Source organism: Pristiophorus japonicus, chromosome 16, assembly GCF_044704955.1.
Source record: "Pristiophorus japonicus isolate sPriJap1 chromosome 16, sPriJap1.hap1, whole genome shotgun sequence".
In the NCBI taxonomy this organism is placed as follows: domain Eukaryota; kingdom Metazoa; phylum Chordata; class Chondrichthyes; family Pristiophoridae; genus Pristiophorus; species Pristiophorus japonicus.
The window spans coordinates 7,981,487-8,004,648 of record NC_091992.1 but is presented as its reverse complement, the minus strand read 5'-3'; the positions used below and the strand labels follow the sequence as shown (position 1 = coordinate 8,004,648).

Below are 23,162 nucleotides of genomic sequence, written 5' to 3'. Positions count from 1 at the left end.
CGACTAGCATGAGGGCCAGAAATGGAAGTTGGGTCGTCAGTAATTTAGTGGGAAGGTGTTCTCACTGGTGAGGGAGATGAGAAAGGGCAGGCAGGCAAAGTTAGAGCCTTGGGGGCAACGTCCCCTTTGAAGCGGCTCACAGCCGGTTTGTCAATGCAAGAACCATGTAAACCCGGTATTTTGAATAGTCAGCCCAGCCTCTTAAAGGGGATGCGCAGTGCCCCCAAATAATTTCGAGGGCCCGTTGCTTGGGAGTGTCTTGGCAAAGGCAAACAGCAGCTGAACGGTGGGTCTCAACCTTAGCGAGCAATAAGTCCGTGAGTTCCTTGTACTTGTTGGCAGTGAGGGGGTTGGTGGGTAGTGGGAGGATAAGAGGTTTAAGGAATCAGGTGGCTGTGGAACGAAGAAGCCAGGGATTATCATTGTTTCGGCAGGACAGTGGGCCCAATATTGCTTGATGTTGTCCAGCCAGCTCTGGTGATGTTCAGCTAAACCAGTTGTGCACCAGCCGAGTTCAAGTCTGCGGCCCTTTGGACTTGAGGGAGCGATGCTGGTGGCCGTAACTGGGGGGGGAATGACCAGGATAGGAGAGAGTAAAGGTTTTTATTGGAGACAGGGACATCAACGAAGGAGTAGAAGGAGCGATTGAGCTGATCAATAGATGCAGAAGTGCCGTGGTGAATGGGAGGCCAAAATTGGGAGCTTGAAAGTGCACCTGTAAATGACTTGGGGGAAGTTTTTTCAAACAAATTGCATTTTTATAGAGCCCTTAACATAGTAAAACATCCCAAGGCGCTTCACAGGAGCGTATTCAGACAATATTTGACACCGAGCCACATAAGGAGATATTAGGGCAGAGTCAAAGAAGGAGGTTTTAAGGAGCATCTTAAAGGAGGTAGAGGGGCGAAGAGGTTTAGGGAGGGAATCCCAGAGCTTGGGGCCTTGGCAGTTGAAGGCACGGCCACCGATGGTTGAACGAATATAATCAGGGATGCTCCAGAGGCCAGAATTAGAGGAGCGCAGATAGCTTGGGGATTGTGGGGCTGGAGGAGGTAACAGAGATAGGGAGGGGTGAGGCCATGGAGGGGTTTGAAAACAAGGTTGAAAATTTTAAAATTGAAGCATTGCTTAACCGGGAGCCAGTGTAGGGCAGCGAGCACAGGGCTGACAGGTGAGCAGGACTTGGTGCGAATTCGGACACAGGCAGCAGAGTTTTGGATGACCAAGTTTACGGAGCGTGGAAGATGGGAGGCTGGCCAGGAGTGCGTTGCAATAGTCAAGTCTAGAGGTAACAAAAGCATGGATGAGGGTTTCAGCAGCGGATGAACTGAGACCTACTGCAGGGGTGGATGCAGAAAGACGTAGGGCTGGAAGCCAGTAGAGGGGGGATATTGCCTAGACTGGAGAATTTTGGCTGTGGGGGCAGAGGGAATTGGATAGGCCGGGTTTGTTTTCTTTGGAACAAAGGAGGCTGAGGGGAGACCTTATGGAGGTATATAAAATTATGAAGGGCCTAGATAGAGTGGATAGGACGGACCTATTTCCCTTAGCAGAGGGGCCAAGAATCAGGGGACATAAATTTAAAGTAATAGGTAGGAGGTTTAGAGGGGATTTGAGGGGAACTGTCTTCACCAAGAGGGTGGTGGGGGTCTGGAGCTCACTGCCTGAAAGGGTGGTAGAGGCAGAAACCCTCACCACATTTAAAAAATACTTGGATGTGCACTTGAAGTGCCGTAACCTGCAGGGCTACGGACCGAGAGCTGGAAATTGGGATTAGGCTGGATAGCTCTTTGTCGGCCGGTGCGGACACGATGGGCCGAATGATCTCGTTCCGTGCTGTAAATTTCTATGATATGGATGGCAAGGGTTATAAGGAAATGGTCAGAGATACCCTTGTGTGCGATCGAGACAATGAGAGTGGAGAGGTCATGCGAGAGATGCAAAAGCAAAATACTGTGGATGCTGGAAATCTGAGATAGAAACAGGCAATGCTGAAAATACTCAGCGCGTCAGGTAGCGTCAGTGGAGAGAGAAACAGAGTTAACGGTTCAGGTCGATGAGCTTTCGTCAAGATGTAAGGTGGCCATGAATATGGGTCGGAGAGTTTATGTGGAGGAAGAGGTATAAAGTCATGCAATGGCACATCAGAGTTCACCAAGATAATTTCTGAAATCACTCCATACACGTTAAACCACACAACGTCAACTCTCTAACCACTCCACCAGCTAACCTGCCTGCACACTGTCACCAAATCATGGTACAAACACAGAGTGACACCAACGCTCGACAATGGAGGTGCTGCTGGAAGCAACAGTGCTCTGCCATTGTTGAGCAAGTTACAGCGGGCGTCAGCCATCACGTTTGTGCAAATTCATTAAAAGAAATAACATTATACGGACACTTGAATGAAGTAAATCATCAACTTTGTGACTCTTTAATATTGAGCAATGGAAACAGTCCCCGGGAGCAATTATTCATCCATAAAACAATCCGCATCAAAGTGACTTGAGGTGCCTCCGGGTCACAATTTCCAGAATTTGCCCGATTTAAGTGAACTGCCCTCTCGTAAGCCTCATGCTGGTCAGCCTCAGTCCGTGTCGTGGTCAAGCACTGATTAGGAAGGCTGCAGATTCGGCTTCCATTGAAAGGGAGTCAGTAACCTCTACAGAAAGTCATTGATATTCAGCATGTCCCACAGGTCAGCCCCACTGGGCAGTTTGGGAGTTTTCATATCTCCAGTGATATTTTGGACAGCATTGTACTTTTCTTTTTCCAATGTGAAGAGACTGGAGTAGGGGCAGGGGGCAGGGTTGCGAGAAAAACCCCTCCACACAGGACCTTCCGAGCTTCAAGTGGGATCGGTGTGTTGCGTTACCGTTCTTTAGGGCAAGTCGCCCGGGACACAGAAGCTCTGTTTGGGGGGGGGGGGGGGGGGGGGGGCGCCTCATCTCCTCCGAGCCTCAGCCGACTGAGTTACTCGCCTCCCTCGCACCAACGAGGGTTTTAACCAGAGGGGACCCTGTACCTTCGCAGAGCGTGGGCGTCTCCAGGCACAACGGAAGCAACAGAGCTGATGCCAACTGACCAGAGAGTGGGGCAGAGCTGACAGATCCACACATGTCCCGGCTTGGCTTAAACGGGGAAAACTCCTCTGCCACATCCACTCACTCCAATCTAGTCCAGTGTTAAAAGAATGAGTACAGTGCAGTGCCGAATATCTCATCAATACGGATCCCAGAGCCCGTCCGCAGGGAAGCACTGGCTGTCGATCACACTCGCAGCGGGAGGTTCGGGGCCCGCGGGTACCGTCCCATTCAGCCGCGCGCACAGACGCGCTTCAATAAAGTTTCAGGTGCCCCGTAACTTTGTCCACTAATGTGGCCGAGGCTGGTCCAACGCCCAGGACGGTGCGCGAGCCAGGCGCGATCTGAGTGCGGCCAGCATCCTGGATCAAGCTCACGGTCAGCCCCAGCTCCTTGGCGTGCATCAGCAGGTCGACGATGCAGTCCTCGTCCGGGGCCTTGACCACCACTTTGGGCTGCCCGCAGTACTCCCACTGCCGAAGCAGATCGGGATTCCGTTTCTGGACCTGCCGGTATGCAGAGACGGCAGCGTGCGCACACTGAGCCGCCACTTTACCTTTCCCCATCTTCAGGTCGTTACGGACCACCAACACCATCTTGTACTCCCCGCTCTCCCCCATGGTGCTCGTCTCCATCCCGGCGTTCCGCGCAGAGGGCAGGGTTTTTAATGATCCAAGAAAGCGTCCGCGTATCAGCCAACCCAGGCACAAACCACATCCAAGTCCGGCCAAGATCCCCAAAGCTAACGGGGTGGACAGAGACTCCATTTTGTGCCTCTCTGTAAACACCTATGAAAGTAAAGACAAAAAGAATATCATATCTGGCCTTGACTGCATCCAGTTATTACAGGACTGCTGAGGGGAAATTCTCGGTGCATTTTAACTAATAAATGAAAATGCAGTGAATACCCCAAACACTCCATATGGCCCCTTAATTCTGCAACAAAATCTCCTGCTCTCTGAAACAGCACACTCAGGGCTTCAGGAATGGCTAGTCTGGTCAAACCAAGACACCTGGCCCTCTGGATATGCCCAGCACCACAAATTCACTCCTGTGAGGCCGTCCCAGTTTGATAATGAAACGATTTTAAACAGCCGATCTGGACCCGTATTTTATGTCTGCTTTCTAGATTTATCTGCACTGCGCACCATGGCCCAGCCAAGGGAGCAAGGCGGCAAATCACCTGCCATTTACTATCTCAAAGTGACACTCTCTGCGTATCCTTCCTGCATCTCCCTCCACCACCCTCAATCAACACAAATAAAGATCAGAACACGTGTGTTCAGAGTAACAGCTAAAACCACTTCTTTCTGCTCTGGTACTAGCATATTGACACCCCACTGGAACCCCTAACATTTGTAGTAAAGGGAAATAGTGCCGTTTAACCATTGCACTATACCACGCAGACCTGGAATATTGCAGGTTCTCCAGGTCTTTGCAGCTACATTTGCGGGGTGGGGGGGGGGGGTGGGATACAATGGCCTCAGTGCCCCTGAGCTAAGGAAGGCGGGGGGGGGGGGGGGAAAGAGGGGGAGTAAGCCAGGGTTCCCAGACTTGATGGTTATTCCGTGACCCCCTTGGAAAGTGCATGTGGACGTTGGATGAGAGGGCTGTTATGCCCCCTTGTGATCGACCATCCAGCCAACACTCACCAATGGCCACTTGGATGAAGTACCTGAGGGCCAGCCACAGTCGGGTTGCCAACTTTGCTTGGATGTATTTCTGGAGGTTCCTCCATCACTCCAGCCAACGGTTGACCAACATGCTCATCCTTCTCATACCAAGTGCGTAGTGAACAGACTCTTACTTGATTGGATGATTCTTTACTTTGTCAATTTTTCTATCTCCAATATTTTTACAACAAATAAATTAAAGTGTTTAAAAAAAACATTAAAAAAAAATACCCCAAAGATTTTTTTTCTCCCTTGTTCTCCCGGAGATTAGTTTTGAATTCCTGGAAATCGCCAGTGTCACCCGTGGATCAGTGGGTAGCACTCCCGTCTGAGTCAGAAGGTCGTGGGTTCAAGTCCCACCCCAGAGACTTGAGCACACAAATTCAGGCTGACCCTCCAGTGCAGTGCTAAGGGAGTGCCGCACTGTTGGAGGTGCCGTCTTTTGGATGCGATTAAACCGAGGCCCCGTCTGCTCTCACAGGTAGACGTAAAAGATCCCCTGGTACTATTTAGAAGAGCAGGGGAGTTGACCCGGTGTCCTGGGGCCAACATGTATCCCTCAACGAGCACCACTAAAAAACAGATTATCTGCTCATTATCACATTGCTGTTTGTGGGAGCTTGCTGTGCGCAAATTGGCTGCTGCGTTTCCTACATTACAATAGTGACTACACTTCAAAAAAAAAGTACTTCATCGGCTGTGAAGCGTTTTGGGACATCCTGAGATGGTGAAAGGCGCTATATAAATCATAGAAATTTACAGCACGGAAGGAGGCCATTTCGGCCCATCGTGTCCGCACCGGCCAATCAAGAGCTATCCAGCCTAATCCCACTTTCCAGCTCTCGGTCCGTAGCCCTGTAGGTTACAGCACTTCAAGTGCACATCCAAGTCCTTTTTAAATGTGGTGAGGCTTTCTGCTTCTGCCTCTGCCACCTTTTCAGGCAGTGAGTTCCAGACCCCCACCACCCTCTGGGTGAAGAAATTTCCCCTCAGCCTCCTCCCAATTACTTGAAATCTATGTCCCCTGGTTGTTGACCCCTCTGCCAAAGGAAACAGGTCTTTCCTATCCACTCTATCCAGGCTCCTCATAATTCTATAGCCTTCTTAGGCAGTTCTTCGGAGTCGAGGATGACTTCCTTCCACACTAAAAATGAGTTCTCAAGTGACTAGAGAGTCCAATGCGGGACCTACAGTCTCTGTCACAGGTGGGGCAGACGGTGGTTGAAGGAACGGGTGAGTGGGGTGCTTGGGTTGCTGTGGGCTCCTTCCGCCGTCTACGCTTGGCTCAGCTTGCTCTCGGCGGAGACTCGAGGTGTTCGGCGCCTTCCCGGATGCTTTTCCTCCACTTTGGGCGGTCTTGGGCCAGGGATTCCCAGGTGTCGGTGGGGATATTGCACTTTTTCAAGGAGGCATTGAGGATGTCCTTGCCGTGTTTCCTCTGCCCACTTGGGGCTCGCTTGCCATGTCGGAGCTCCGTGTAGAGCGCTTGTTTTGGGAGTCATGTGCCAGGCATGCGGACGATGTGACTCGTCCGGCAAAGCTGATCGAGCATGGTCAATGCTGGGCCTGAGCTAGAACACGGAAGTTGGCACCTCAAAACACCGGAGAAGTACCAACAACGGCAGGATAGGCGCACCGACGTAATTTTATACACCTCAATCAGGTCTCCCCTCAGCCTCCTCTGTTGCAAAGAAAACAGACCCAGCATCTCCAATCTTTCGTCATAGCCAAAATTCTCCAGTCCAGGCAACATTCTTGTAAATCTCCCCTGCACCCTTTCCAATGCAATCACATCTTTCCTGTAATGTGGTGACCAGAACTGCGCACAGTACTCCAGCTTTGGCCTAACTAGTGTTTTATACATTCAAGCAGAACGTCCTTGCTCTTGTATTCCATGTCTCGACTAATAAAGGCAAGGATTCCATATGCCTTCTAAACCATCTTATCTACCTGGCCTGCTACCTTCAGGGATCTGTGGACCTGCACTCCAAGGCCCCTTTGTTCCTCTACACTTCTCAGTGTCGTACCATTTATTGTGTATTCCCTCGCCTTATTAGCCCTCCCCAAATGCATTACCTCACACTTCTCCAAATTAAATTCCTTTTGCCACTGTTCTGCCCACCTGACGAGTACATTGATATCTTCCTGCAGTCTGCCGCTTTCTTCTTCATTATCTGGATGCAGAGAGGATATTTCCACTCATAGGTGAAACTAAAACTAGGGGACATAGTCTTAGAATAAGGGGACGCCCATTTAAAACTGAGATGAGGAGAAATTTCTTCTCTCAGAGGGTTGTAAATCTGTGGAATTCTCTGCCCCAGAGAGCTGTGGAGGCTGGGTCATTGAATGTATTTAAGGTGGAGATAAACACATTTTTGAGTGATAAGGGAGTAAAGGGTTATGGGGAGCAGGCAGGGAAGTGGAGCTGAGTCCATGATCAGATCAGCCATGATCTTATTGAACGGCAGAGCAGGCTCGAGGGGCCAAATGGCCGACTCCTGCTGCTGCTTCTTATGTTATGTTCTTCCATTCAACCACATAGCCTATTTTAGTGTCATCTGCAAACTTCTTAATCATACCCCCTACATTCAAGTCTAGATCGTCGATACATCATCATCACAGACAGTTCCTCGGAATCGAGGAAGAATTGCTCCCACTCTAAAAATGAGTAATTAGGTGGCTGAACAGTCCAATACGAGAACCACAGTCCCTGGTGGGACAGATAGTCGTTGTGGGAAAGGGAGGGTGGGACTGGTTTGCCGCTTGCTGATGTATACACAAAAAGCAAGGGATCTATTACTGAGGCCTGCGGAAGCCCACTGGAAACATCCTTCCAGGCACAAAAACACCCAGCAACCATTACCCTTTGCTTCCTGCCTGAGCCAAGTTTTGGATCCAACTTGTCACTTTGCCCTGAAGCCCACGGGCTTTTACTTTCGTGACCAGTCCGCCATGTGGGACCTTATCAAAAAGCCCTTGCTAAAATCCACAGGGCCAATCCGGGAGGGTTGGCAACCCTTGGGCCCCAGTGGGAGCCCGCAGCCTGGGGATAGAGAGGGAGAGAGGGAGAGGGGGGGGGGGGGAGGGGAGAGAGGTGTGGGGGGGGAAAGAGGGAGAGAGAGGGGGGGGAAAGAGGGAGAGAGAGGGGGGGGAAAGAGGGAGAGAGAGGGGGGGGAAGAGGGAGAGAGAGGGGGGGGAAGAGGGAGAGAGAGAGGGGGGGAAAGAGGGAGAGAGAGAGGGGGGGGAAAAGAGGGAGAGAGAGGGGGGGGGAAAAGAGGGAGAGATGGGGGGGGAAAAGAGGGAGAGAGAGGGGGGGGAAAGAGGGAGAGAGAGGGGGGGGAAAGAGGGAGAGAGAGGGGGGGGAAAGAGGGAGAGAGAGGGGGGGAAAGAGGGAGAGAGAGGGGGGGAAAGAGGGAGAGAGAGGGGGGGGAAAGAGGGAGAGAGAAAGAGGGAGAGAGGGGGGGGGAAAGAGGGAGAGAGAGGGGGGGGGAAAGAGGGAGAGAGAGGGGGGGGGAAAGAGGGAGAGAGAGGGGGGGGGGAAAGAGGGAGAGAGAGGGGGGGGAAAGAGGGAGAGAGAGGGGGGGGGAAAGAGGGAGAGAGAGGGGGGGGGGAAAGAGGGAGAGAGAGGGGGGGGAAAGAGGGAGAGAGAGGGGGGGGGAAGAGGGAGAGAGGGGAGGGAGAGGGGGGGGGAGAGGGAGAGAGGGGGGGGGAGAGGGAGAGAGGGGGGGGGGAGAGGGAGAGAGGGGGGGGGGGAAGAGGGAGGAGAGGGGGGGGGGGGAGAGGGAGAGAGGGGGGGGGGGGGAGGGAGAGAGGGGGGGGGGGAGAGGGAGAGAGGGGGGGGGGGGAGAGGGAGAGAGGGGGGGGGGGGAGAGGGAGAGAGAGGGGGGGGGGAGAGGAGAGAGAGGGGGGGGGGGAGAGGGGAGAGGGGGGGGGGGAGAGGGAGAGAGGGGGGGGGGGAGAGGGAGAGAGGGGGGGGGGGAGAGGAGAGAGGGGGGGGGGGATGAGGGGGAGGGAGAGAGGGGGGGGGGAGAGGGAGAGAGAGGGGGGGGGAGAGGGAGAGAGGGGGGGGGGGAGAGGGAGAGAGGGGGGGGGGGAGAGGGAGAGAGGGGGGGGGAGAGGGAGAGAGTGGGGGGGGAGCGGGGAGCGGTAAGTTGTGTTGTGCGGGGGCCCGGGGCCTGTGAAGCGCCAGGCCCGCCACCTTCCCCGGGCCCCGGTACCTGTAGGAGCCGCTCCCGGGATTCCAGCTTCAGCCGCGCAGCCTCCGCGCTCCGGGGAACGGGAAGTGGAACCCGGCCGCCGCCGCTCGCTGCTGACGTCGCCTCAAGGCTTTCCATTCATTTTTTAAAGCGTTTTTTAAAAAAAGTTTCTGAGGAGATTTCGGTTCTAAATAAATAAATAAATAAATAAATGAATTGTTTTTTTTGAGGGCGGGAGGGGAAATGACAACCGTCTCCCGGAGCGGGAAGCGCGAGCGGACGTGTGGGCGGGGCATAGCAGTCGGCGGCGGAGTACTTCCGGTGGTTGTGAATAGAAACACGTCCACTTCCGGTGCTGCTCCTGAGCGACGGAAAGAGCGCGAGAGGCAGCGCGAGGGGAACGAGGTACCTGCACTCGCGGTCACCCGGGCAACGGGGGGGAGAGTGAGCGAGCGCGAGAGAGAGAGCCCGGGCAACTGGCTGGGGCTGGGGCTGGGGCTGGGGCTGGGGCTGGGTGAGGTACCGGTACCCGTACCCGCGATCACCCGGCAACGGGGGGGAGAGCGAGAGCGAGAGAGAGAGAGAGAGAGGGGTAACCCGGGCAACTGGCTGGGGCTGGGGCTGGGTGAGGTACCGGTACCCGTACCCGCGATCACCCGGCAACGGGGGGGGAGCGAGAGAGAGAGAGAGAGAGAGAGGGGTAACCCGGGCAACCGGCTGGGGGGTGGGTGAGGTACCGGTACCCGCGATCACCCGGGCAACCACGGGGGCCAGAGAAAGAGTGGGGAGCCTCCGGGCCTGAGGTAACCGGCACCCCCGGGGGTGGCAACTGGGCGGCCCGGGAGAGTGGGGCTGAGGTGACCCGGGGATGGAGTTATCCCGGGGCCCGGGTGGGAGTGTAGGGGGTGAGCGAGAGAGCAAAGCCCGCGGTGGGCGGGCCGCTGAGAGCGAGAGGTGAGCAGGGGCAGGGGGAGAGCACCCTGAGCTCACCGGTGGGGCAAGCGGGGCCGAGACATGGAGGGTGGCAATAGCGGGGCAGAGGCAGGCTAGCCGGCAGGAGCAGCCGCCACCGGGAGGGAGCTGTGTGTGGTGGGTGGGATGTGATCGTGGGGTGGGTGATGTGTGTGTTATAACCGTGGCTGAGGTCACGGTGCTGGGCACTAGGTACCGAGTCCAGCTACGGTCAGACTTTGCCCCCCATTCTGGCTCACAGTTGAGGGCGGCCGGGGTGGGAGCAGACTGGGGCAGATAGTTTGGGATCCCGGGGTTGTGGGTGCTCCAGGGTCATTTTGGGGAAAGGGAGAATGATTGATCTTGGTGTCTTCCCCCTCAGCCTTTAGTTTGTTTCAGATTTCCAGCAGCATTTTGCTTTATATTTGTAAATTAGTGATATTGAGAGGAAGAGATCATTTTGTTTGTGATTGACTCATCTGTAAGATGCTCATCGCATGTTAAAGATTGAAATTTTACTGTAATCTAATGGAGGAATCACTGGTCGAGTTTCTGCTGCATTAGAGGCAGGCGATCCTCGTGCCTTTCATTACACAGAAAGGTCCAGTTTGATGTGAGATAAATTTAAATACTGAATAATGATGGGGTTGTGTGAGGATAGATAGGAGTTGTGTGGACTGTGGAAAATATCCAGGGTTAGGAGTAAGATTCTTAGATGACGCTCTTCACTTTGTACGGCAAGAATTTTGTCAATGTTGCTAGAAATGAATTTAACACACAATCTTTTATTAATTGCTGCCATTCCAAGTACTATATCTAATTGTGGTTGATTTGTGAGGTTTATGTTCTAAATTTTTATATGCATTATATTCTAGTTTTTCTCTCTAGCTAAAACAAGTATTACCCTTGCTTACAGTCACCATTGATTAGTAATGCTTTTTGTCTTGTAAAAGGCCACTCCTGCTTTGTGCATTTTACTAGCATATTTGAAGAAGGAATCAGGGTGCTTTCTAATCCCTGTAACATTACTTTTCAGAATGGTGCATGTTGCAATTGCAAAATGTGGCTGGTCTAGATTTGCTTTGGATGTGTATGTTCAAATATAATGAAAAGTCAAATGGGAAGTGTGTTTTATAATACAGGAACAATTCTAGTTCATCTCCTATGATGTTGCTTAGGAGGAATTACAAATCTCCCACTCTTGTCTGTTTTCTCTCTCTCGTTATTTTCATTCTCTGTGTCAGTGTTTTTATTTGTGCTTTCTGTTATCTCTGTCTGTCTATTTCCATATTTCTTGTCATTCTTAAGTCTATCCAATTTTATATTGCATGGATGGTGCTGATAGCAGATGTGGGGTCTCTCTTTGTTATCCCATAGAATAAATGCCCTGACATTTGGGGATCGGCTTGGATCTGTGATGATGGTTTAGAAATGTGCCATCTGGTTAAGGGAGCTAGGTTACATGGGAAACTAGCCCCATGTTTGTAATTTATTGAGTGTATTTCAACAACAACAACAACAACTTGTATTTATATAGCGCCATTAACGTATTGAAACGTCCCAAGGCGCTTCACAGGAGTATTAAGAGATAGAAAATTTGACACCGAGCCGCATAAGTAGAAATGAGCGCAGGTGACCAAAAGCTTGGTCAAAGAGGTAGGTTTTAAGGAGCGACTTGAAGGAGGATAGAGAGGCAGAGAGGTTTAGGCAGGGAGTTCCAGAGCATGAGGCCTAGGCAACTGAGGCACTGTATTGCTCTGCTAAGACAGAAGAATAAGAAATAATCAGTGTTTAAGCGACTTCAGTCTCCCCCTCTGTATGTCACTTGCACACTTTCTTCATTCTGCCTTTTTTTTTTAAGCCTTTATATTTGCTTTACATCTACTCCTTTGGTACTTGGATTCTGTGCATTTTTTTGTAAACTTCTAATATGGGCAGATTGAGAAATATAGGTGAAGGGCCAAGGGCACAGATAGATTGCCCTATTGGGGAAAAATGTGCCAGAATATGTCGTGCATCAGAGAATGTGGTAAGTATAGTTCAAAGGGCTTGTTTAATTCTGGTTACGTGATCAAGGAGTAAGGTCTGGTGAGTACGCCTGTAGGTAGAAGTTGAACATTAACCGATGCTTCTGTGGTGAGAAATGTAACATTTTGAACAAACTTTCATAATCGTAATGTTTGATATATTTGCTTGGAAATAATGAATGCATATCGAATACACTGGTTTAATCCTAGTCGGAGCTTAATCTGCTTTTTTGACCTGTACAGTCGTATTTTAATGTTGTTGGTGTTTATGTGTGGACACAGAAAGGTGAGCCCGTTATCTGTGAAGTTAATGCTGATGTGGTAATAGTAAAGGAGTGAAGATTCAAAGGCCTTTTGTTTTCTCAATGGAGAAATCTAGGTGAAGGGTCCAGGCTATTGGTACATAACATCATCAAGATTGGAAAAAAAGGTGAGAGTTTTTAAAAGCCTGTAAATTAAAGGTGAAAGGGGATTCCACAATTTTGTGGTCCTGGGAAAGAATGAGTTGGGGAAGGAGACCATGCTCTGAGTCTTGATTTTAACACGTTGGGAATGCAGGGAGGAACAAGAAAATGCAAGATGCTGTTTTGGGGAACTTGCTGTATGCAATTTGGCTGCTGTGTTTCCCATATTACAACAGCAACTACACTTCAGACGTACTTCATTGGCTGTAAAGTGCTTCAGGACATCCTGAGGTTATGAAAGGCGCTATAGAAATGCAAATTCGTTCTTTTTAAAAAATTTGTATTGGAAGTTTGGCAGAAGTTAGGTCAAAGTTCAGTAGAGCAATTGCTTTAATAGTATTGATTTTAAAATAGATGTGAAGGGTTATGAAACAGGAGAGAAGTCGGTGGCAGAAAATGAAAGGAGTATTATCCACTGGATAGCAAGCTTTTTCTTGTATCTTATACAAGTTTGAGTCAGAAGTGCTTCCCCGATATGGGAAAAGGTTTCAAATATTGGTCAGAGTTTAGAATTTCTGATGAGAAAAGAAGTGCTTTGGCATTATAGGTGCATCAAAGGTTCTTTAGGATAAGGGAGAAAAGGCAGTAAAATTGGCCGGGGTAGGGGGGAAAGAGATTGAAGAGAAAAAATGGTGGATTTTTTTTCCCCCTTAAATTTTCCCCTCACCTGAAGATATTGACTCTTGGTATACAAGGCCTTCCATTCTCTTGTAGCTTAGACCGTAACTGTCTCGAGTCTCTTTGCCGAGAGCATGCAGAAAACATGCGCAGGCAGCGGAAGGAGCGTGCGGCAAACCAGACTCCCCACCCACCCTTTCCTCCAACCACTGTCTGTCCCACCTGTGACAGAGACTGTATTTCCCGTATTGGACTGTTCAGTCACCTGAGAACTCACTTAGAGTGGAAGCAAGTCTTCAAGGGACTGTTGATGGTGATGAGCTTAGACAGTGAGTGTCCTTAGGCTGTTTGATTGTGGAAGGCATGCTGTATTATCTTGTGTTGAGACCTGATTTTTTTCTTCAGTTGAAATCTACAAATGTGCACCATTCAGCCCAGAACTGAACCACACAGACCAGGCAAGTCCCTGGTTTTATCCTCCCGTGTTGGAAGGTGAAGTGCAATATTCGTTTCCAGAATGGGGCACTGAAAATGAAAATAAGCTAAGGTCCCTGCTACCTAATAATCCTAATTGGAAAGGGTAGGGCTTCGACCTAATTACCTTCATGGTTCAGTACTCGCTGTGTTGGGGCATGCTTGCCCTGAATGAGGTACTGGAGGACTGCCGTGTAATTGTACCCCAGCATGAATGAGTTAAGAACATAAGAGTTCCTTCTTTCCAGGAAGTTTTTGGACAGAAAAGGGAGTTACTGATATCCGTGTGATTTGAGTGGATGCACTGACGGTCGAAGTTACTAAGAATTGTTGTGATGACGTATTACTGCTGGCTGGTTTATGGGAATTATAGGATCATCAGAGATTGGGAAAGATTTCTTGCTTGCTCTGGTCTCTGGTACCTAGCTGGGCTGTGAGTTGTATTTGGTTTAACCACTAGGATGTTGCAGTGGACCGGAAAAATTGAAGCAAAGGCAACCAGCCAGTTTCCAGCATAGTTCATGGTCTGATTCTCATTCTAGATTGCTTGCCTCAGACTTTTGCACAAGATGTACATTAGGTTGTGTGGTGCATTCTGGAGTAATCTGCACATACATGGCAGCATGTCTTTCATAGGTCAATATAACTGCTTGAATTAGAGACTAGGCAGAAAATGACATGCCCCAGATCCTGGTGTTGAAAGTTAACAATAAAACACCATAAAGAATGCGTGAGAGGCATAGAAGTGTATTGATAGGCTTGTGATGTGATTTCTAAAACTCCCGATAATTGCACCATCCCAATTTGTTGCACGCTGATAATCATATTGATTGAGCAAATAGGCTATAGCTTATTGTCCCACAAATTCTCTGCAAGAAAGAAGTTCTGACTGAAGATAATCATGGATGGGATAGTACTACTGGAAAATTGCAAAAGATTGTGGGGACTTCTCTCACTTCTTGTGGAGCATAAGGGAATCCAGGGGTATGAGGATCAGGAGGGAAGGTAGAGTTGACGTTGAAGATCAGCCATCATCATCTTAGGCAGTCCCTCGGAATCGAGGAAGACTTGCTTCCACTCCCAAAGTGAGTTCTTTGGTGGCTGAACAGTCCAATACGAGAGCCACTGATCCTGTTAGAGGTGGGACAGACATTCGTCAGGGGAAGGGATCGATGGGGCTGGCTTGCCGCGCGCTCCTTCTGTTGTCTGCGCTTGACCTCTTCGCTGTTTGAGTTGAGACTCGAAGAGCTCAACGTCCTCCCGGATGCACTTTCTCCACCTCGGGCGGTCTTCGACCAGGGACTCTCAGGTGTCAGTGGTGATGTTGCACTTTACCAGGGAGGCTTTACTAGTAACGTTTCCGCTGCCCACCTTTGGCTCGTTTACCGTGAAGGAGCTCCGCATGCGAACTATGTGGCCTGCCCAGCGAAGCTGATCGAGTGTGGTCAGTGCTTCAATACTGGGGATGTTAGCCTGGACGAGGACACTGATGTTGGTGCGCCTGTCCTCCCAGGGGATTTGAAGATCAGCCATGATCTTATTGAATGGCGGAGCAGGCTTGAGGGACAATATGACCTACTCCTCCTATTTCTTATGTTTCTTGTATCTAGGCTAATGTGGATATATGTTGGTATTTTCTGTTGCTAAGTCAGGTAAAGTGGTTAAAGCCTTCCCCACTGTCCCCAATTCATTCTCCTTTTCCCTCCCCTCTTGCATTCATTCATTCCAATATTCTCTTCCTCTCTCACTTCTGCCATTTTCGAGTCCAGAATTGAAATATGCACACTTGGACACCAATCAGAAACACGGTCTGACTTATTTTGCTCCTCCCTCACCCCTCCTTCTGCTCCGCACCCCTCGTAATCGTCACACTTCAAGGTGCTGAGGCCAGTTGAAACATCGTTACTGCTACTCCAGTTGAGATGATTCAGTCAGATTAGGATTTGAAATCTGGGATCTTTCTGTACGGATTGGTGCAAAACCACTTGCTGCATTTACCTCTTCAGCCACCCAGGCATAGCTGATTTATACACTGAAACTGTGCTTTCTGCTTCCTTGGAGTATTAACCAGCTGGGTGTTACTGGCTTTAACAGGTACCACAAAGTTTTTTGTTCCAAGTTCCCGTTCAGTAAATGATTCAGCTTGAAACTGCTGCATTTTTGGTGCTGATTCAAAGACTCTAATACAAAGAACTTTCTGTGTTGCTGAGGTACGTTTCTGCTTCAGCATGTTGTTGAATTAACATGCAGCGCAGTGTAATTGTGTGGTGACAGTTCACACACGGGTTCCTGACCTTCAAAGGTGTTGGGAGGAAGTGCAAACTTTACACAAGTTGCTTTCTTGACGCCCCATTTTTATTGAAAATATCTTGGGGATGTTCCTATGGTACACTTAACACCAGAATAAGATGCTGGCTCTGACGGCAAGGCCATTGTTGGTGCCCTGCCCCTGGAGCCAGGAAACGAAACCACCTCCTGTGCCGATGGTCGTGCCTCTGGGGCATGGTGGGCATCTCATTTGTTTTGTAGTGCTATAATATGAATGGAGTATTAAGGTCAACCTGGGTTGTTATGCTAAGCCCCAGTGAATACTTCGCAGGGCTTGAAATGATGTACATTTTGGAGGGGGCGGAGGGCGAGAAAGACGAGAGGCTTATGAACAGCTTTTTAAAATAATATAAATTCTTTGTAGTTGAACTGAACTTTGACTCAATTACCTTTTTTTGTGTGTCCAGACAGATATCTTTAACTGAGGGCATTTGTTAATCTGTTAATCCTTCTGCACATAATATGATTTTTCTATTCAGTTACATGGTAAATGGGATGGAGAATATATGCCATCTGACATGTGAAAGGAGAATTCTGTGACCTTCGTAGTTAAAAATATTAGCGGTATGTTTTGTACGTGTGAGTGTTTGTCATCAAAGAAAATCAGTTGAAGCTGCTTTGTACCATGTAGTTAAGTCTGAGATTTTTGTTTACTTGAGCCCAGTAACTTTATAGAATTATAGCCCTCTCCCCTCCCCACCCAAGAAATTAGATATTCATTTGTACAAGACTGCGGAAGAAGGTGAAATGTTGTGACCTATGTTGTAGTGCGAGGTTGCAAAGAGAAGGAAAGATGAGGTGGATCACGAGGTAGTAATTCAGTAACGCCCAGCTTTGAGCTTTGTTTTAAATTCCTAGAGATTGTCAGAGGAAGGTGGGGAGATCCTCAATATTGAGGCCCTGGGAAAGAATGTGATATCGAGTAGGAGACAGTACAACAAGTCTTCATTTCAACACCGTTGAGAATGCAGGAATGAGGGCAAGTGCAATTTGCAGTGGCTTCTCTCTCTCGCAGTGTGGTTATTGAAGCTTTAACAATTCCATGCGAGGGATTCATTGCATGTTTCTTAAATGGGTAGATAAGAGTGAATAACGCAGTGTCTTATTCATGCCGTAAGATGTTTGCCTGCTGTTTTCATATAAACAGTGTACTGAAGAGGTGTTTGTTGTCTGTTTACGCAGTGTGTAGGAATTCATTTTTATACTTAACATTTTTATGTTATCGTAGAATCGTTGCAGTGCAGAAAGAGGCCATTCGGCCTGTCGAGCCCGTGCCGGCTCTCTGCAAGAGCACATCAGCCAGTCCGACTCCCCTGCCCTTTACCTCTTGAAAGCCACGATTGAGTCTGCCTCCACCACCCTTTCAGGCCGTGCATTCCAGATCTTAACTGCTCGCTGCGTTTTAAAAAAAGAAGTTTTTCCTCATGTCACCTTTTGGTTGTTTTGCCAATCACCTTAAATCTGTGTCGTCTGGTTCTCAACCGCCAATGGGAAAAGTCTCTCTCTATCTACTCTGTCTAGGCCCCTCATGATTTTGAACACCTCTATTAAATCTCCTCTCAATCTTCTTTGCTCTAAGGAGAACAATCCCAGCTTCTCCAGTCTGTTCACGTGACTAAAGTCCCCCATCCGTGGAACCATTCCTGTAAATCTCTTCTGAATGCTCTCTAAGGCCTTCACATCCTTCCTAAAGTGCAGTGCCCAGAATTGGACACAATACTCCAGTTGAGGCCGAACCAGTGTTTTATAACATCCCTGCTTTTGTACTCTAAGCTTACTATTTCTGAAGCCCAGGATCCCGTAAGCTTTTTTAACTGTTTTTCTCAACCTGCCCTGCCACCTTCAACGATTTGTGCACATACACCCTCGGGTCTCTCTGTTCATGCACCCCCTTTAGGATTGTACCCTTTAGTTTATGTTCTGTAGAATGCCATTAGAAAATGATCACTGTCTTGTGGACAGGGCAGGGCGACTTATGCATAATTGAGCTTTAAAAACATTTTTATTAAGAGTAAATTTGAGGATTATCTGTACAACAATATAGTATACAGAGTCAACTCTGCTTCATAAGGGGAATATCCAGTCCGACCAACCTCCTTGATTCCTTTTGAGGAAGTGGCAACTCAAGATTACCAGGGCAAAACTTGGGTATGGATTTAAAACAAACCGTCTGACGTGTTTAAAAAATCAGCATGTCCTGGTTGGAGCAATCGGGGTTGGGGTAGTATTTAGTAGGGTGCCCAAGATTCTGCGTTGGGACCTTTACTGCTTCTAATGTGCTTCGATGACTTGGATTCTGACACTCAATGCAAAATTATTGAGGTTAAACCAGGAGGGGCATTGAAATTGAGAGACAACCCAGAGTCTACAGACAAGTGTAAAGTGTTAAACACCAGAAGGAAAAATGGGCAACATACATACTTCATGGCTGATTCTTAAAATAGCTAAAGAAGTTGGAAAGAGTCATAGGAACAGGAATAGGCCATTCAGCTCCTCGAACCTTCGCCACCACTCTATTTAACTGCTTTATCTCCATATTCTTTGATATTCTTGCTTAACAAAAATCTATTGACCCCAGTCATGAAAATTTGAATTGACCCAACATCCACTGCTTTTGGGGGAACGAGTTCCAGGTTTCCATTATCCTTCGTGTGGAAAAAGTGCTTCCCGATTTCAGTCCTAAATGGCTGAGCTCTAATTTTAAGATTGTGCCCTCTTGTTCCGGATTGTCCAACAAGAGGATGTAGTTTCTCTCTCTAGTGACCCTCTCTCTAATCCCTGCATCATTTTAAACACCTTGATTAGATCACATCTCCATCTTCTAAAATGAAGGGATTTCTAGCCAAATCTTTGAATCCTGGCCTTGTAATTTAACCCATTTTTCCCTGGCATCATTCTGGTGAGTCTTAAGTTGCACCCCTTCTAAGGCCAGCATATGTTTCCTGAGGTTCAGTGCTCAAAACTGAATGCAGTACTCCAGCTGGGCTTTGACCAAGGCTGTACGGCTGAAGTATCCTTCCCTCACTTGAATTCCAACCCCTTTGCGATAAATGCCAACATTCCATTAGTCTTTTTGATTTATTTTTGTGCCTGTACACTAGCTTTGTGATACGTGTACATGGGCACCTAAATCACTGCTCCTCCACAGCTCCTAGTCTCTCACTATTAATAAAGTATTCTTTTGAAGCAGCAGGCATGACTGAGGTCCTGGATGAGTACTTTGCATCTGTCCACTAGAGAAGAGGGTGCTGCCAATGTAGTAGTCAAGAAGGAAGCAGGAGTGATATCGGATAGGATACAAATAGATAAAGAGGATATACTTAAAAGGTTAGCAGTCTTCAAAGTTGAAAAGTCACCTGGTCCGGATGAGATGCATCCTAGGTTACTGAGGGAAGTAAGGGTAGACATTGCGGTGGCTCTGGTCACAAACATCCAATCCTCAGTGCCAGAGTACTGGAGGGTTGCAAATGTTGCACCACTGTTTAAAAAAAAGAGAGGGTAATCTGGCAACTACAGGCCAGTCAGTCTAATGTCGGTGATGACAATAATCTGGGATAAAATTAATTGGCAATTGGAAAAGTATGGGCTAATAAATGAAAGTCAGTGACAAATTGTTAAAGGAAAATTGCATTTGACTAAGTTAATCGAGTTCTTTGACGTAAAGGAGAGGGTTGATATTGTAGATATGGACCTTCAAAGGGCGGTGGAGAAAGTATCACACAATAGACTTGTTAGCAAAATTAAAGCCCATGGGATTCAAGGGACACTGGCAGCATAGATACAAAATTGGCTAAGGGACAGAGATCAGAGAGTAGCAGTGAACGGTTGATTTTCAGACTGGAGGGAAGTTGTTCCCCAGGGGTCGGTAATTAGGACCACTGCTCTTTCTGATCTGTATTAATGACCTGGACTTGGGTGTACAGGGCATCATTTCAAAGTTTTCAGATGATACGAAACTCAGAAATGTAGTAAACAATGAAGAGAATAATAACAGACTTCAGGAGGACGGCTGAAATGGCCAGACACCAGACACATGAAATTTAATGCACAGAAGTGTGAAGTAATACATTTTGGCAGGAAGGATGAGGAGAGGCAATATGGACTAAATGGTACATTTTTAAAGTGGGTGCAGGAACAGGGAGACCTGGGGGTGTATGTACATAAATGTTTGAAGGTGCCAGGACAAGTTCAGAAGGCTGTTAAAACATATGGGGGCCCTGGCTTTATTAAGAGGCATAAAGTACAAAAAACAAGGAAGCTATGCTAAACCTTTATAAAACATTGGTTAAGCCTCAGCTGGAATATTGTGTTCAATTCTGGGCACCGCACTTTAGGAAGGATGTCAAGACCTTGGACTGGGTACAGAAGAGATTTACTAGAGTGGTATCAGGGACTTCAATTATGTAGAGAGAATTTGAGTATAGGAGCAGGGAGGTCTTACTACAGTTGTAAAGGGCCTTGGTGAGGCCACACCTTGAATATTGTGTACAGTTTTGGTCTCGTAATCTGAGGAAGGACATTCTTACTATTGAGGGAGTGTAGTGAAGATTCACCAGACTGATTCTCGGGATGGCAGGACTGACATATGAAGAAAGATTGGATCGACTAGGCTTGTATTCAGTGGAATTTAGAAGAATGAGAGGGGATCGCATAGAAACGTATAAAATTCTGACGGGATTGGACAGGTTAGATGCAGGAAGAATTCCCGATATTGGGGAAGTCCAGAACCAGGGGTCATAGTCTAAGGATAAGGGGTAAGCCATTTAGGACCAAGATGAGGAGAAACTTCTTCACTCAGAGAATTGTGAGCATGTGGAATTCTCTGCCACAGAAAGTTGTTGAGGCCAGTTCGTTAGATATATTCAAAAGGGAGTTAGATGTGACCCTTACGGCTAAAGGGATCAAGGGGTATGGAGAGAAAGCAGGACTGGGGTACTGAAGTTGCATGATCAGCCATGATCATATTGAATGGTGGTGCAGGCTCGAAGGGCCGAATGGCCTACTCCTGCACCTATTTTCTATGTAAAAGCTGGGCTTGTTCTCCTTCGATCAGAGATGGGTAAGGGGAGACTTGATGGAGGTGTTCAAAATCCTGAACGGTTTTGATTGAGGAAATAAGGTGAAACTGTTTCCAGTGGAAGAAGGGTCATTAACCAGAGGACACAGATTTAAGGTGATTGGCAAAAGAACCAGAGGCGACATGAGGAAACATTATTTTTTACACAGCGAGTTGTTGTGATCTGGAATGCCTGAAAGGGTGGTGGAAGCAGATTCAATAGCAATGTTCAAAGAATTGGATTAAATGCTTGAAGGGAAATACAGAGCTAGGGGAAAGAGTGGGATTAATTGAATAGCTCTACCAGAGAGTAACAATATGTTTTAAGCCCATTACTGTGTCCCAGTGAGATTTGAAGTCTTGTTGGCATGAACTGTAGGGTGTCCTCATCAATCCTGTTCATGTCTTTTATTTTCTCAACGTCTTCGCATAGCCAATGTGTCTGAATAATCAGTGACTGTGTCATTTTTAACAGAATTGTTCTTGCCAGCATCACTGTTCTACTGTTCTGTCTGGCAACTTTGATTGCAGCTATTTAATTTTTTTTTAATGCTGCCCTGTTATAGCGGGGCAAATTGCCTTTGCACGAACGCCCCCACTATAAGCAGTGGGGACTTTGGGCTGGATTTTCCAGTCCTTTGGCGCGACGAGAAATGTGACGGCTAGGTCTTTTGCGTCCAGTCGCGTTTTGCGTTGCCGGGTATGCAGCGGCAGTAGTTTGGACTCGCACCCAACCCGTATGCCCCGAAGCGCGCCCCGCGATGACCGCCAGGTAAAGCAGAGTGGTCCAGCCTTGCCGGCGGTAGTGAGGTAGATAAACTGCAAAAAATTTAAGTTCCGGTGCTTGTTCTTTTTTTTTGCAGCGATTTGTGTTGCGGTGGTGTGAACAATGTTTTTGTGATTTTTTTTTTTTCTTCTTCCCCCCCCCCCCCCCCGCTCCCAAGGCCCCTCTCGGCCTCACACTTTAGTTGACGAGGTTCCCGTTTTTGCGTTGTGAAAGCTGTACAACGCCTCCCTTTGCGCTGCGCTCCAGATGGCAAAATTTTCTTCACATAGCGCAGACATTACCCGGGCGGTAACTTCCCCGCCTCCGTTTTCGCCCCCAAAACGGTTAGCCCGAAATTCCAGCCCATTATCTCTGCACACACTAGGTGAGTGGTGTTCAATTACACCTCCCACTTCCCTGCATTGTCTGTACACCAGTGCAGCAGTGGACACTATATCGCCCATAAACACGTCCTAAAATCACGTGTCATAAAGTCTGTCATGTTGAAAAATGGCTGAAAAGTTCTGAGCCCTGACACTGGGCAATGAATTTGGTATGTCAGCCATTGAGGGAGCTGTTACTGTGAAAGAAAAAAAAGACAGACTTGGATTTATATAGCGCCTTTCACAACCATCAGACGCCTCAAAGTGCTTTACAGCCAATGAAGTACTTTTGAAGTGTAGTCACTGTTGTAATGGAGGAAAAACAGCAGTTAATTTGCGCACAGCAAACTCCCACAAACAGCAATGTGATAACGACCAGATAATTTTTTTTTTTGTTATGTTGATTGAGGGATAAATATTGGCCAGGACACGGGGGATAACTCCCCTGCTCTTCTTCGAAATAGTGATCTTTTACATCCACTTGAGAGAGCAGACGGGGCCTCGGTTTAATGTCTCATCCGAAAGACGGCACCTCCGACAGTGCAGCACTCTCTCAGCACTGCACTGCAGCGTCAGCCTAAATTTATATGCTCAAGTGTCTGGAGTGGGACTTGAACCCACAACTCTCTGACTTGAAGGCGAGGGTGCTACCCACTGAGTCACAGCTGACACTATGGTTTTTAAACAGAAGGTTAACACCACTTATATAATTTGCCAGACTCTGAAATAGTGTTCTGGTCTAAAAATGGATTGCACCTGATACTGTGCATCTTGAACACCAATAAAAAAGTGTTTTTCTTTTGCCGTGTATGCTTGTTGCTGTTTGACCTCTGATCGAATGATTACGTTGCAGTATTACTGTGGACTCTGGATCTGATGTTCACCCAACTGGTCAAATGACTTTAATCATGCTGTGGGCCAGCACACAACTATGTATAGTTTTAATGGATGGGTAAATGCACTAATTACAGTTATGCAAAGGGAAAATTTGCCTTTGCCGCTTTTCTTGGGCAAATTACACGGTGGCAAACTTCAACAAAACTATCAGGATTCCATAAAAATGTGCACTATTTAAGTAGTGCTTTCTGATTTTTTTTTCTCGCATACTTCTCAATTTAAAAACTTATTGCAGTGGGTGTAGGA

General features: G+C 48.0%; 2 protein-coding genes across 4 annotated transcripts in view; one reads left to right on the top strand and one right to left on the bottom strand.

Annotated features, from left to right (window-relative positions):
* Window positions 1-2,406: 2,406 nt before the first annotated feature.
* Window positions 2,407-9,265, bottom strand: ptrh2 (peptidyl-tRNA hydrolase 2). Its single transcript, XM_070856949.1, has 2 exons — window positions 8,974-9,265; window positions 2,407-3,871 (listed from the first exon to the last, which is right to left on the bottom strand). The coding sequence occupies exons 1-2, from the start codon at window positions 9,088-9,090 to the stop codon at window positions 3,338-3,340; spliced, it is 651 nt and encodes a 216-aa protein (XP_070713050.1). The 5' UTR covers window positions 9,091-9,265; the 3' UTR covers window positions 2,407-3,337.
* A 10-nt stretch (window positions 9,266-9,275) lies between these two features.
* vmp1 (vacuole membrane protein 1) overlaps window positions 9,276-23,162 on the top strand; it is a 175,071-nt gene continuing 161,184 nt past the window's right edge. For 2 of the 3 annotated variants that reach the window (XM_070856945.1, XM_070856946.1), the window contains exon 1: window positions 11,241-12,360. The gene's annotated coding sequence lies outside the window, so the exon portion shown is untranslated. Of the gene's footprint in view, window positions 9,358-11,240; window positions 12,361-23,162 lie in introns of those variants that run through there. The other variant, XM_070856944.1, reaches the window with a different exon arrangement.

What these genes read in the sequence shown, in the direction of transcription:
- ptrh2 (XM_070856949.1), bottom strand. Translation starts at nt 9,090, where the DNA reads ATGGAAAGCCTTGAGGCGACGTCAGCAGCGAGCGGCGGCGGCCGGGTT. An exon ending in CCCGGGAGCGGCTCCTACAG is followed by an intron (nt 3,872 to 8,973) that starts GTACCGGGGCCC and finishes TTACTTTCATAG; the next exon opens with GTGTTTACAGAGAGGCACAA.